Source organism: Nicotiana sylvestris, chromosome 3 (assembly GCF_000393655.2).
Source record: "Nicotiana sylvestris chromosome 3, ASM39365v2, whole genome shotgun sequence".
Taxonomy (NCBI): Eukaryota; Viridiplantae; Streptophyta; class Magnoliopsida; order Solanales; family Solanaceae; genus Nicotiana; species Nicotiana sylvestris.
The window spans coordinates 209506582-209520183 of record NC_091059.1 but is presented as its reverse complement, the minus strand read 5'-3'; the positions used below and the strand labels follow the sequence as shown (position 1 = coordinate 209520183).

At 36.8% G+C, this 13602-nt stretch overlaps 1 protein-coding gene across 2 annotated transcripts; it reads left to right on the top strand.

Annotated features, from left to right (window-relative positions):
• The first annotated feature begins 8270 nt into the window (after window positions 1–8270).
• Window positions 8271–12129, top strand: LOC104239523 (uncharacterized). 2 transcript variants are annotated; one of them, XM_009794167.2, is made up of 6 exons: window positions 8271–8820; window positions 10749–11010; window positions 11100–11136; window positions 11264–11369; window positions 11626–11736; window positions 11882–12129. In XM_009794167.2, exons 1-6 carry the CDS (start codon window positions 8626–8628, stop codon window positions 11996–11998), a joined length of 828 nt encoding a protein of 275 aa, XP_009792469.1. In that variant the 5' UTR covers window positions 8271–8625; the 3' UTR covers window positions 11999–12129. The 2 variants fall into 2 exon arrangements, with proteins under 2 accessions (XP_009792469.1, XP_009792471.1); XM_009794169.2 differs by lacking the exon at window positions 11626–11736 and having other exon boundaries at window positions 8440–8820.
• The last annotated feature ends 1473 nt before the right edge of the window (window positions 12130–13602 follow it).

Below are 13602 nucleotides of genomic sequence, written 5' to 3'. Positions count from 1 at the left end.
TAGACCAAACACTTACGCTAAGGTTAGACCAAACACTTACCTCTATTCCACGTCCAAACTCAAGCCTCAAATACCACTTTTCCCTTAATTTCAACTTCTAATCCGCTTGTATCTAGCCAATATTAACTTATTAACATTAATTGAAGCTCAAGAAACCAATTCAAATGAAAAATTACAGATTTTCCAATATTCTTTCAAAAAGGTCAAAACCCGACCCGGGCCCGCTTGGTCAAAACTCGAGGTTCGAACAAAAACCTATTTACCCATTCACCCACGAGCCCAAATATGCAATTAATTTCGGAATCCGACCCCAAATCGAGGTCTAAATCCCAAATTTTGTAAAATCCTCGATTCTCCTAAATCCCTAATTTCTATCCTTAAAGAATAAGATTTAGGCCTAGAAATCTAATGGGTGTTGATGGAAAATGAAAGAAATGAGTTTAAGAACACAAGCCAATGATTTAGTGATGAAATCCCTCTTCAAAAATCGCCCATGGTTGGTTTCTATGGAAGAGATGTGAAATTATGGTCTTTTCCCGTTTTGATTATGTTTTAAAAAGACTGAGCATGTCTTCTTCACGTTCGCGAACAGCCTGCCGCGTTCGCGAAGAGCTGCCTTGCTCAGGTTTACGCGATCATGAGTTCTTCCACGCGTTCGCAAAAGGTATTCCCCCTGGCCTTCGCGTTCGTGGACAATTGTACGCATTCGCATATAAGAAATGACTGATTCCCAGCCCACTTCCATTTTACACTATGCTTTCGCGTGACACCGGCCGCGTTAGCGAAGAGCAGCTCCCTAGTGCTTCGCGTTCACGACCATGGCTACGTGTTCGCGATCAACAACCCAACCCCAGACCTAAGTACACTCCGCGATCGTGAGAGTGGCTTTGCGACTGCGAAGCATAAAATGCTTGTACACCAGAAGCAACAACTTATACTCGGCGGCAACACAACTCTATAAGCCACCTCTCCCACTCTATCAAGGATCTCAAAAGGCCGATGAACCTAGGGCATAGCTTGCCCTTCTTCCCAAATCTCATCACGTCCTTCATGGGCAACACCCAAGCAACACTTGCTCTCCGACCATGAATGCCACATCGCGAACCTTACGGTCGGCATAACTCTTTTGCCTGGACTGAGCTATACGATGTCTATCTTGAATTATCTTAACCTTATCCAAGGCGTCCTGCACTAAATATGTACCCAACAACCAAGCCTCTCCCGGATCAAACCATCCAACCGGTGATCGACACCGTCTACCATATAATGCCTCATAGGGAGCCATCTGGATGCTCAACTGATAGTTGTTATTGTAGGCAAACTCTGCTAATGGCAAGAACTTATCCCAAGAACCTCCAAAATCAATAACACATACTCGGAGCATATCCTCCAAAGTCTTAATAGTATGCTCAGACTGTCCGTCCGTCTGAGGATGAAACGTTGTGCTCAACTCGACCCGCATACTTAACTCACACTGTACTGCCCTCCAAAAATGCGAGGCAAACTTCATACCTCGGTCAGAAATGATAGACATGGGCACCCCATGAAGACGAACAATCTCCCAGATATAGATCTCAGCCAACCGCTCCGAGGAATAGGTAACTGTCATAGGAATGAAATGTGCTGACTTGGTCAGCCTATCCACAATAACCCATACTGCATCGAACTTCCTCTGAGTCCGTGGGAGTCGAACAACGAAATCCATAGTGATACGCTCCCACTTCCACTCAGGAATCTCAATCTTCTGAAACAAACCATCAGGTCTCTAATGCTCGTACTTCACCTGCTGATAATTCAAACACCGAGCTACATACGCAACAATATCCTTCTTCATCCTCCTCTACCAATAATGCTGCCGCAAGTCCTGATACATCTTAGCGGCGCCCGGATGAATAGAGTACCGAGAACTATGGGCCTCCTCTAGAATCAACTCACGAAGTCCATCCACATTAGGCACACAAATACGACCCTGCATCCTCAAAACTCCATCATCTCCCACTGTAACCTGCTTGGCTCCTCCGTGCCGCACCGTGTCGCTAAGGACAAGCAAATGAGGATCATCGTACTGCCGAGCTCTAATACCAACTTGTCACGACCCGAATTTCTCACCGTCGGGATAGTGATGGTGCCTAACATTGAACCCGCTAGGCAAGCCAACGCTACTAATTATGTTACCTTTTTCTGTTATCTTTAATAATTTACCAGATAATATAAGAAAATCAGCGGAAATCAAATTGCGGTAAAATAGAATTCAACAATTTAGCTTAATACTAATATGGAATCCATAATAAAACTTCACCAAAAAAGAAATCTACAACAGTTTCTTGGGATAGCTTTGTAACTTATCAGATTTCTATCACAAAACAAAACGAAATAATCAATGTCAAATTAAATATAGATTTAGATAATTTGAAGGTTGAAAACATGAAACAATTTATCTATATTTGGGTGAAGGAATATTAAATAATCTTGAATTCATTACTTGATTGCATGCCAGTAGTGTAATAAAAAGTGGAAAAACAAATGAGTTAGATTCTACTCAAAGAAAATATATGAGAAAGGATAACTGTGGGTAATAGCTTTAGACCTCATGCAGGAATCCGGAAATCAAAATAAATTTTAAACCGTATTAGACCCATATTCAACCCGCATTAAACCCGTTTTTGCCCATTTTATTGCGGGTTGAATATGGGTTAACCATATTTACCCATATTAAAAATGGGCGGGTTGAATACGGGTTTATTACGAGCGGGTTGAGCAAATGTGAGTTGAAACTGCCACCAATTTAGATCTTTTGTTTCAGCAATTTGATGTTTTAATAAAATTTCTGTGTTATCAAGGCTAAATATAATTTTTTATAGGAAATTAATTTCTTAAAGATATTTTGCATCTGTTAACTAGGAGCATGGTAGATTTGTATTTCTCAACTTATTTTAGGAAAAAGATTCAAAAGCATTTTTTGAAACTAAAAATCAATTTTGTTTATTTGGAAAAAGCAAAGTTTGATTTCCCGAAACTATATCTCCTTCAAAAAACAAGCAATGCTTTTGAAACAAAAAAATCTGAATTAATTAGTTTTTCAGAAACTCCCCTAAATTTTCTCGTCTTTTTCCTCCTTTTAGGGAGGGTGCGCCTTGGTTGTGATTTTGTAACGACCCGGCCGGTCGTTTTGAGAATTTAAGCTCCGTTTAGCAGCGTAAGGTCTGGAACAGCTTCATAATATGAGTATCGACTTGTGTGCATGGTGGAATTTAGTTAACGAGTGATTCAGAGTCAAATTAGAAGAAGGAATCTAGTTTTGAGAGTTTAAGCAGTGAAAATTTGACCGGAATTGGACTTTGGAGTAAACGTCCCCAGAATGAATTTTTGATGATTCCAACAGCTTCATATGGTGATTTTGGACTTAAGCGTGCATCCGGATTCAGATTTGGAGGTTCGTAGGGTAAATTGAGGCATTTCAGCGAAAGTTGGAAAATATAGAAGTTTGACCCATAGTTGACTTTTGCGATATCAGGGTCGGAATGCAATTCTGAGAGTTAGAACAGCTCCGTTATGTCATTTTGGACTTGTCTGCAAAATTTGGCATCATTCCGGATTGATTTAATAGGTCTCGGCACGAGTTTAGAAATTTGAAGATTTGAAAGTTCATAAATTCGATTTATGGTTTGATTTGTTCTTTCGACGTTGTTTAATGTGATTCGTAAGCTCGAGCGAGTCCGTGTTAGGTTATGTGACTTGTTTATGCGTTTAGACGGGGTCCTAGGAGCCTCGGGTGTGTTCAGGGTGGGCCACAAGTCATTTTTCTCATTTTTGGAACTGCTATTTTCTGCTTCTGGTATCCTCTTTCGCGATCGCGAACAGCCTTTCGCATTCGCGATGCCTTGTTGCTAACCACCTCGAAATCCTTCTTCGCGTTCGCGTAGCCCTGCATTTTCCTTCTTCGCGTTCGTGTCCTTCCCTATGCGTTTGCGTAGGTTCCTGCCCCTCTTCTCAGCGTTCGCGAGCTCATCATCGCTTTCGCGATGAGCAACCTGGGCAGCCTTAACTTTTCTTCTTCGCGAACGCGGTCCTCTCTTCGCGTTTCGCGATGCACAAATGTCTGGGCAGACAGAATATATTCCAAAATCGAGGGTTTAACCATTTTTATCATATTTTGACTTGTAGATCTCGATTTTGAGCGATTCTTGGTGGGTTCTTCAGGTAAATTGAATGTGTAAGTTTTCTTCACTGAGACTTAAATATATTACATGAATTAGTCTTTGTTTTTATCATTTAACCTGCGTTTTTAGTTAGGGAAAAATGTTGGTTTTTGAAGAAAATTTTTAAAACGAACTTTCATGATTTGAGGGACGAAATGGTATCGGAATTTGATAATTTTTGTATGGTTGAACTCATATTGGAATGAGTATTCGGATTTTATAAAAGTTGTCGGGTTCCGAGGTGCGGGCCTGGGGTTTGACTTTTGGACCAATTGTTAAATTTGGTTAAAGATTAAATCTTTAGGATCCAGAATAGTTTCTTATGTGTTTTATTTGTGCTTTGAAGTTAATTGGGTTAGATTTGAGCCTTCCAGAGACCTTTTCGCCCGAGAAGTGCATTTTACAGTATCGGTGTGTCGTCTTTGATGTAAGTATCCTGCCTAACCTTGTGTGAGGGGCTTCCCTTTAGGATTTGAGTCTTCTATGTTGATTGTCGTTCGTGTACGCGAGGTGACAAGTGCGTGCTCAGACTTAATTGTGGAAATTTGGCCTTTTAGGGTTCTTAGGTCTTTTTATTTACTGTGTATGAACGTGTTCTTGACATGACTGAGTTTCCTATTTACTATTTTCACATCTACATGCTTAATTGGAATTAATTGCTTCATGATTTACTCTTATTGCCTAATTGACTCCTATTTGATTTAATTGAAGAATTTCGCCTCTCTTATTGTCATGCTATCTTTTCATTGTTGCTTGTCTTATTTGAGAATTATTATTATCCCTCCTGAAATTGTTTAGTCTTAAGTGAAGCTAAGATCATCTTTCCTTAAATTGAATTATCGAATATCTTCGAAATTGTCCAACCTTAAAAGGAGTTTAGATAACTTATATCTTTGTAGACTTGCCCTTATTAGGGACTACTTGACTCGTGTTGATTTTCTCGTTATTGACTTGTGTATTGTGGGATCGTTGCTACATGTTAGTTTTCCCGTTGTTGAACTTTCCCCTTTATATCAACATTCTTTTCTGTGGTTACTCTTTGTGAGCTGGTTCTACCGTTTCCTTGTGATTTACGGTCCTTGAGTTGATTTACTTATCTTGACTTGTATTATTGTCATTGTTGTTGTTATATGTATTGTGGTGATGTACGAGCCTTCTATTGTGTTGTAATTGTTGTCTCTGTTGGTTGCGCTGTGTATTTACTTTGGGACTACGGATTGGTATTCCGGTAGCTCCTCCTGCATGTTTATATTTGGGAATACGGGACGACACCCAGTAGATCCCCCTGTATTAGATATTTACTTTGGGACTACGGATTGGTATTCCGGTAGATCTCCCTGCATATTTATATTTGGGACTACGAGACGACACCCGATAGATCCCCCTATATTGGATATTTACTTTGGGACTACGGATTGGTATTCCGGTAGATCCCCCTGCACATTTATATTTGAGACTACGTGACGACACCTGGTAGATCCCCATATACTGGATATTTACTTTGGGACTACGGATTGGTATTCCGGTAGATCCTCCTGCACATTTATATTTGGGACTACGGGACGATATCCCGGTAGATCCCCTTGTTGCTATCTCTGTGTTTTGAGCTATTGTTTTCATTGATCCTATCCTTGCGTAAACAATATATGTGTTTTCCGTTCTATTCCTTACACTTACTAGCTGGTATGAACTATGGTAGGACACTTGCACAAGCATACACGTGGCTAAGCACCCTAATCGGATATGAGGCTTCTTGGTAATGTCGAGTATAGACGCACACCATTATTTATTTGTCTTCCATGTGAGAATGACTCTATTTGGTACGTAAGTTGTCAGTATGACTATGTGGTATGATGAGGGTACAGAATGCCAAGTGTCAGGGTTCGGGTATTGAGACTCGTATTATATGATTGTGAGATCAGGCGTCACATGATGACTTATATTCAAAGGATATTTATTTGAGAAAATTATATTCGAAAGGTATTTATTTTGAAAGAACTATTTTGGAAAAATATTTATCGGAACGAAGTATATTTCGAAGTATTTTTATCACTTGGAGGATTTGGCGAATTGATTGAAGTTTGCCAGCTAAGACCAAATGTAAAAGTTGTTGTAGTTATTGAGTTGTAACCTGTCTTTGCTGTAATTTGTGATTTCAGAGTTGGGTTGTATTTCCATTTACTTTTCTGTGTTCTTATTAAGTGTTCCGCTGTTACTTGCTGTTTTCTTTCCTTAATGCAATTACTGTGTTGTTAGTCATATCGCATAGTCCTTATATAGATACTATGCTATGTTGTTCTACACTTATACTTGTTTAGTTTATTAGACCAGTAGGTGTCTTGACTGTTCCTCGTCACTACTCCACCGAGGTTAGTCTTGATACTTACTGGGCACCGCTGTGGTGTGCTCATGCTACTCTTCTACACATTTTTATTGTGCCGATCCAGGTATCGATCGTTAGTAGTTGTGCGGATCATTGCCGAGGAGACTCAAGGTAAACCTGATGCTGCGTTCGCAGGCTTCGGAGTCACCTTCTTACTTGTATTCAATTGTTTTCATTCTTTTCCGAACAGTTATATTCAGAAGTGGTAGTTAACTCTGTAGAGTTTATGACTTGTACTACCGGATTTTAGGAATATATTCATTTGATAAAGGATTCATTTCAGAAGAATTTTAAGATATTGTTTACTATTGTTGTTTTTCCGTAAATGTTAGGCTTACCTAGTCCTTAAGACTAGGTGCCGTCACGAAACCCAACGAAGAGGAAATTGGGTCGTGACAGATCTACATTAGATCTATAGAAAACAAATCAAATTTCTCATGATTACTCTTTTGAATATATACATCCAAATGCAACCAAATTCATATTTACCCTCGTAGGCCTTAGATACAACACCATAGAACATGAACGTTGAATGCAAAAAGGGGTTCAACGAAGTTGTCTTAGACTCTTAGGGTGTGTGTGGTACAGAGGAAAATATTTTTGAGAAAATGTTATCCAATTTTCTTATATTTGGTTGGTTTAAATATTTTGGAAAATATTTTTCTCAACAACTTATTTTCCTTCAATTAAAGGAATATATTTTCCGAGAAGGAAAAATATTTTCCAAAACACTTTTTCAACCTTCCCCACCCTATTTCACATCCCCACCAACCCACCCCCACCCTAAACAAAAATATTATTAATAGTACTTTCTTTTCTTGTTATAGATAGATTTTTTTTTCATTTCAACAAATGAGTATTTTCTTTTCATGATATAAAAAGTATTTTTTTCTTTCAATAAGATGATTACGTTATTTTCATGTTGTAGAAAGGGTATTTTCTTTTTCAACCAAAAAAAAGAGTATTTCCTTTATTGTTATGGAGCATAAATTTAAACGTAGTTTTGTATAAAAAGTAAAGCTGCACATTTGTTCCTTTAGGTTTGTGTGAATTTTTAGAAGAATAATTAAATTATTGAAGAAAATAGAATTATGATAACGTTGAGTATTCGAAGAGGGGAGAGGGGAAGCAAGGAAATATAGGGACTTGAAAGAAGAGAATGAGGAGAGTAGCATAAAATAATATTTTCCTAAAAAGATATTTTCTACTCTCTAACCAAATGCTAGAAAATATTTTTCGGAAAAAGTTTTCCATTCACCAACCACATAAGAAAAAGTAAATGATAAAACAACTCATTTTCCATGCGCGGAAAATATTTTCCTTCGTATTAAAGACACCCGTAGTTAAAGCTACTATGAGTTAGGTAAATAGGTGCCAACCGCTATAATCGTACAGTATATCTTTCCAGAATATACTTATACTATATGGTTTCCAATTGCATTAATATTAGCGGCAGATCTGATCTACATATAACATGTGAATGAGAGCTCGTGTTGAAAAGCAACTTCTTTCTTCCAAGAAAATATATACCCTCAATTTCAATTTATATCGGATGAGTTACCCACTAAAACAAACACGTATCCACACAAAACAAATTTGACAAATATTTATATGTATATTAAAAGGTGCACTCGACGCTTTTAAATTCCAGTTCTAACTTTATCTAGCATGATTTTTTTTATCATCATATGGTATCCGGAACTGATTAATTCGGATTCGTACTCCGTATCGTATCAGAAATGATAGAGAGATCCTATCATTTACCACCGGCTAGAATACAAGTATATAAATACTCATCATCTACGATTTTAATAGTATTTGGTCCCTATAAATTCATTAGTGAACTACATCCACTGCGGTCCCATTGTATTTGCTCATTAAGACAAAGTCCTAATTTTATAGCTTCCCTATATTCCTCTTTTCAATTTCCTCCTGCGAGTTAGCCATAAATTGAAGCAGAACATTATGTTATCTTGAAAATTGGGACCTTCTTCTGTGCCTTGTGTATTTCTCCTGCTAGTAATTGGTGCAAGAAAGAAATTGATGGAGGGAAAGGTTGAGGCAATAGCCAAGGAGCTAAACGATAATGGACTTCATTTTGAAACAAAACTGGAGCAGGAAGGAGAATCAGTAACACAGGAGATCAAAGTAGGATGCGATGACAAAATCAGTGAAGAAGAGCAGAACAAGATTTGCCTTATGAGAGCTCTTGTCGAAAAGCAAGATCCTTCTTCCAAGGTAATTGTATTTTACTCTAGCTTTTGTTTCAATCTGTTTGGTATAGTTTGACTTGATACGAAGTTTAAAAGATATAAAGTTATAAAATTTATGGTCTCAGATATGTTATAATATTTGTGTTGTTATAATATTTTTGAATACATAAGATTTGTAGATTGCAAATGCCAAATAACATGTTTGTCCCGCTTCTCCAAAGCCAAAAACAATTTTTTTTTCAAAAAAAAAAATATATATTTTAATTAGCCACAAAGAAAATTAGCTTCTCCCCAGGAGCACTTTTTTGAAATACACTTTTGATAAAAATACGCTTAGAAACAATTCTTAAAAGCTTGACCAAACACTAATTGCTACTGAGAAGTGCTTTTCAAATTAATTAGTCAAACACAAACTGCTTCTCACAATAAATAAGAGTAGTCCGATGGACTAAGCTCCCGCTATGTCTGAGGTCCGGGAAAGGACCGGACCACAAGGGTCTATTGTACACCTTACCCTGCATTTCTGCAAGATACTTTTGAGAATCAGACCAAACCGATTTTTAGTGCTTGGCCAAATAGACTATTATTAAGAAAGTATAAAAATATATTATTTTTTAAACAAACTAATAAAGAAATAATATCAAGCAAAGTGAAATGCAGGGAGTAACTCTTTATTAGTTTCCTTCCTTCCGTTTACATGTAAAACATCAAGATTAAAGATTTTTCTATATTAAAATGATCGAGTGCAAGAGAGAGGTTTTTAGGTGTACAACTTCTGGTTAATTAAAAGGAATGAGATGAAATACACACCTCAAGAATTAACTTTTGCAGTTGAATTTGGTCAAATGTCTTCATTATTCTTATTTAATCAAAAAATAGTTTTTGTGGTCAAAGCAAATAAAAGAATAATTTAGGTTTTTAATAAATTTACTTCACTTTTTTAAATATAAAATGGTATAAAAAATGGTAAGCAAGACTGGGAAAATAAGAAAATAGAAATCTTATTGATAATCGCAACTTCCTTCCAATAGAAAAGAACAAGATCAATGGCAAAGAATAATAAAAATATTGATAATTAAGATTCTCAATTTCTCATATTCCGTAGATACGAGATATTGAATTTTTCCTTTCGTAGTTATGGAAGTAGTTTTTAAAGAAGAAGTTAATGGTCGAGTAATAAATAAGAGTAGTAGATCATATTCGATGAAAGCAAAAATCAAAAAAGAATAGTTGGAATCCATAGATAGTATTACTTTGTGACTTTCTCGATGGGGATACACGTTATGGCAGGGGGATTTATATAAGGCATAATTTGTAACCGCTCACCCTATTTAATTTCTGCATGTTACTAACATTTATTACTTAGATTACCCGATATATGGGTGATTTGTAACATTTAAGGTAATAACAACTAATCGCGCATAATTTGGGATTATACCGATTTCTTTCCATATTCGTGGCTATTAATGATCTTTCCATTTTCGTGGCTTCTAGTATCTTTAATTAACCACTCCCTACATGTTTCCTCTTTTCCAGCTAATAGGCACACTATCCTTGTAGACAATCTCGTGGCTATTACTTATATATAAGTTCGATGTTCTTCATTCTTCTTTGTTGCTTTGACTTCTATGCCACCTGTCAACATATTATATATTGATCCACACGGTAAGTTTATTTTCCACTAATACTATTCAAAATCATGTATCAGAGTTAGACCCATCTATATTCTTGGTTTATCCAATGTTGAGTCCCTATATTCATACCCCAAATGTCCAGCTCTGGCCGTAGGAGAGATGTTAAGCATCATGTGTCGATTAACAGAATTGACTGTTGCATCGTTATATGGTTTTGAGACATGCTCACTTCATGAGCTAGTTTTTTTGGAGTTGAGTTAGGCTCAAAATCCATATTCTTATATCTTTTTTTTTTTTGCTTGGCGTCAATTGTTTGCAGGAAGTAGATGATTTTGAGATAAGAAGGTTTCTTCGAGCTAGGGATCTGGACGTAGACAAAGCTTCGGCAATGTTCTTGAAATGCCTTAAAAGGAAGAAAAGCATTGCACCAAATGGCTTCATTTCAGCGAGTGAGATTCCAAACGAGATAGCACACAACAAAATGTTCATGCAAGGAAGGGACAAACAAGGACGCCCTATTGCTGTCATTTTAGGTGCCAGACATTTTCATAATAAATTAGGTGGTCCTGACGAGTTAAAACGTATGATTTTTGTTTTCTTTCTCTTGTTTAATTCCATTCTACTTGGCCTGCTACTTAATTTATAGTTAAGACGTTGTTCTGATTTGCAGGATTTGTGGTCTTGGCTTTGGACAAACTCTGTTCAAGGTACACTATCTTGTATTCTATACTCAGTTGGCTAAATTTACCTTTTCAGAGAAGCTTCCAAGTCTGTCGAGATCATGCAACCTTGATATTTTTATTATTTTATTTTGGGATTTTTTTGATGAATCAGGACCTCGCCAGGTAGGGAAAAGTTTGTGGTAATTGCAGATTTCCAAGGTTTTGGTTATTCCAACAGCGATGCTCGTGCATACATTGGGGCTCTATCCATTTTACAGGTCTAATTAATCATTATTATCGTTGAGTTTACCTTCTGTACATGAACAAATATACTATCAGATCACTATAACCGTCCATAGTAAGAAGAATCAGTAACCTGAAAAACAAGGTAATATACCTAGTAAAAGCTAAAACATGTTAAAAATATAGTGGTAGTATAAAAGCGTTTTACTGCCAGTATATATAAGTGAAATCCTTTTCATTTTTTCTCCTTGTAGTCCATAATCTTGAAGTTTACTATACTATTAATTGCAGGACTGCTACCCTGAAAGACTTGAAAAACTAATTGTAGTTCATGTTCCTTACCTATTCTGGACAATGTGGAAAATTGTGTATCCTTTTATTGATAACAAGACCAAAAAGAAGGTGAGGTTCTACAATGGTTGATGAAACAATGCTGGAGTCTAGTGAATTTGCCGTGGTAGCTGAGGATTGCCTCTTTAAGTTAATGGTTAAAAATTGTGTTAGATTATCTTCGCCAAATTAAATTAATTTCTATCTTTCTTCTCAGATCACATTTGTGGAAAACAGACGACTAATGGCAACTCTACGCCAAGACATTGATGAAAGTCAGCTACCTGAGATTTATGGAGGCAAAATGCCATTAGTTCCTATACATGAAGCCTAAGCAAGTAGTAATTATTTAGAGCTCCTTCTCGACCTGATCGAGCTGGTAATGCTCTAAGAAATAAGATAAAGTTTGTACTAATTATACATTTGTATGCGTTATGCATTAATAGAGATTTAGCTTTTATTCAATTGCCACTTCAAGTCTTCAACTTCCATCTGATTTTTGAATAAATTAGATAGTCCTAGCTCTAGATTCTATAAGGTTGTATAATATTCACTTAAAATCCTCTTTGTAGTCCTGAAAGGGTTAAATGCCTTTAATTTGTAAGTCCTCTGCATTTTCTAGGAAAGCGAGACTAACCGCCATTAAGCTGGTTTTCCACCTATTATTTTAGTTTTCAGACATTTCTAACAAAGTGTAGCGGATATTTGAATTCTGATGGAATATAATGTCGCGTTATACATCAAGTACACACGTTAATATGAAGCCAGAACATTGGAACCAAGTACGTGAAAATCATCACAGAATAAGCAATAAGGTTATGTTACCCTTTTTTTTTTTTTTGCACAGTCAAATTGTTTTCCTGGCCTCACCAGTCAAACGTTACAGGAGAAAATTAATTCAGTTGGCAACTTGTGACACGAATACTCCCTTGAAATGATAACTGCATGTGTGATCAACATAATTAGAAGTTATCTTAACAATTATAACATAAGTTTCCCCAACCCTTTCTTTTCGTCCTTTTTTCAAATTGCAATATCAATTTTTTGTTCCGCCTTGAATTTGTCTTCGTAGCCAATATGACATATGGGGTGTGTTTGGAAAATCTTTTTATTTTTCATGTTTGGTTGGCATAAATATTTCTCTTATAAACTCATTTTATTTAAATTGGAGGAAAATAACTTTCCTCTTATCCCTACTAAGAGGAGTAAAAAATGTTTTCCTAAAATCTTTTTCAACCTTTACCATCCCCACCCCCACCCCTACCCCTTAATCCACACCCTCGCTACCTGGCCCCGTACCCGACCTACCATCCTGCATCTCGACACACCCACCACGGCACCCTCCGCCCACCCTCCAACTCCCGCTCCGCCAAATGTCTCTCTCCCAAACAAACCCCCAGCACGACCCACCACCCTCCTCCCTCTCCCATAAGTAAGAAAACCACTTGTTTTCCAAGAATATTTTCAAAAAGTGTATTTCCGTGAAAAATATTTTCCGTCAATATCAAACACACCTATAGTTTCACATAAATCTTTCTTCTCTCAACTCTCGTTTGAGGAGAAATACGCGGGCCTGGATCAAGCTTAAAATGACGAAGCCCAAGAGTTTTGTTTTCCTTCTGTTGAGAATCGGATAGAGTTTCAGCAAACATCCATCCACTATGTAGCTCAAATTAGCCTCTATGAGTCAAAATTAAAAAATTTAAAAAATTAATTTTCTGATTTAATCAATAAATAATAAATAATTATTTGGAAAAATTTCACGATCAACAAACACTGAACACCGTGGCTTATTAGTTATTCTTAATTTAGACAAACGATTAAACGACATTGAATTTAGTGAATCGATACACGTGAGTTGTGAATCTTGCTAACTGTCTTTTCCGTGAGGTGACATTTGCTATTAAGTCAAGACTCTGAGATTTAGGACATGCCATC

What these genes read in the sequence shown, in the direction of transcription:
- LOC104239523 (XM_009794167.2), top strand. Translation starts at nt 8,626, where the DNA reads ATGGAGGGAAAGGTTGAGGCAATAGCCAAGGAGCTAAACGATAATGGA. An exon ending in TTGGACAAACTCTGTTCAAG is followed by an intron (nt 11,137 to 11,263) that starts GTACACTATCTT and finishes TTGATGAATCAG; the next exon opens with GACCTCGCCAGGTAGGGAAA. An exon ending in ATAACAAGACCAAAAAGAAG is followed by an intron (nt 11,737 to 11,881) that starts GTGAGGTTCTAC and finishes CTTTCTTCTCAG; the next exon opens with ATCACATTTGTGGAAAACAG.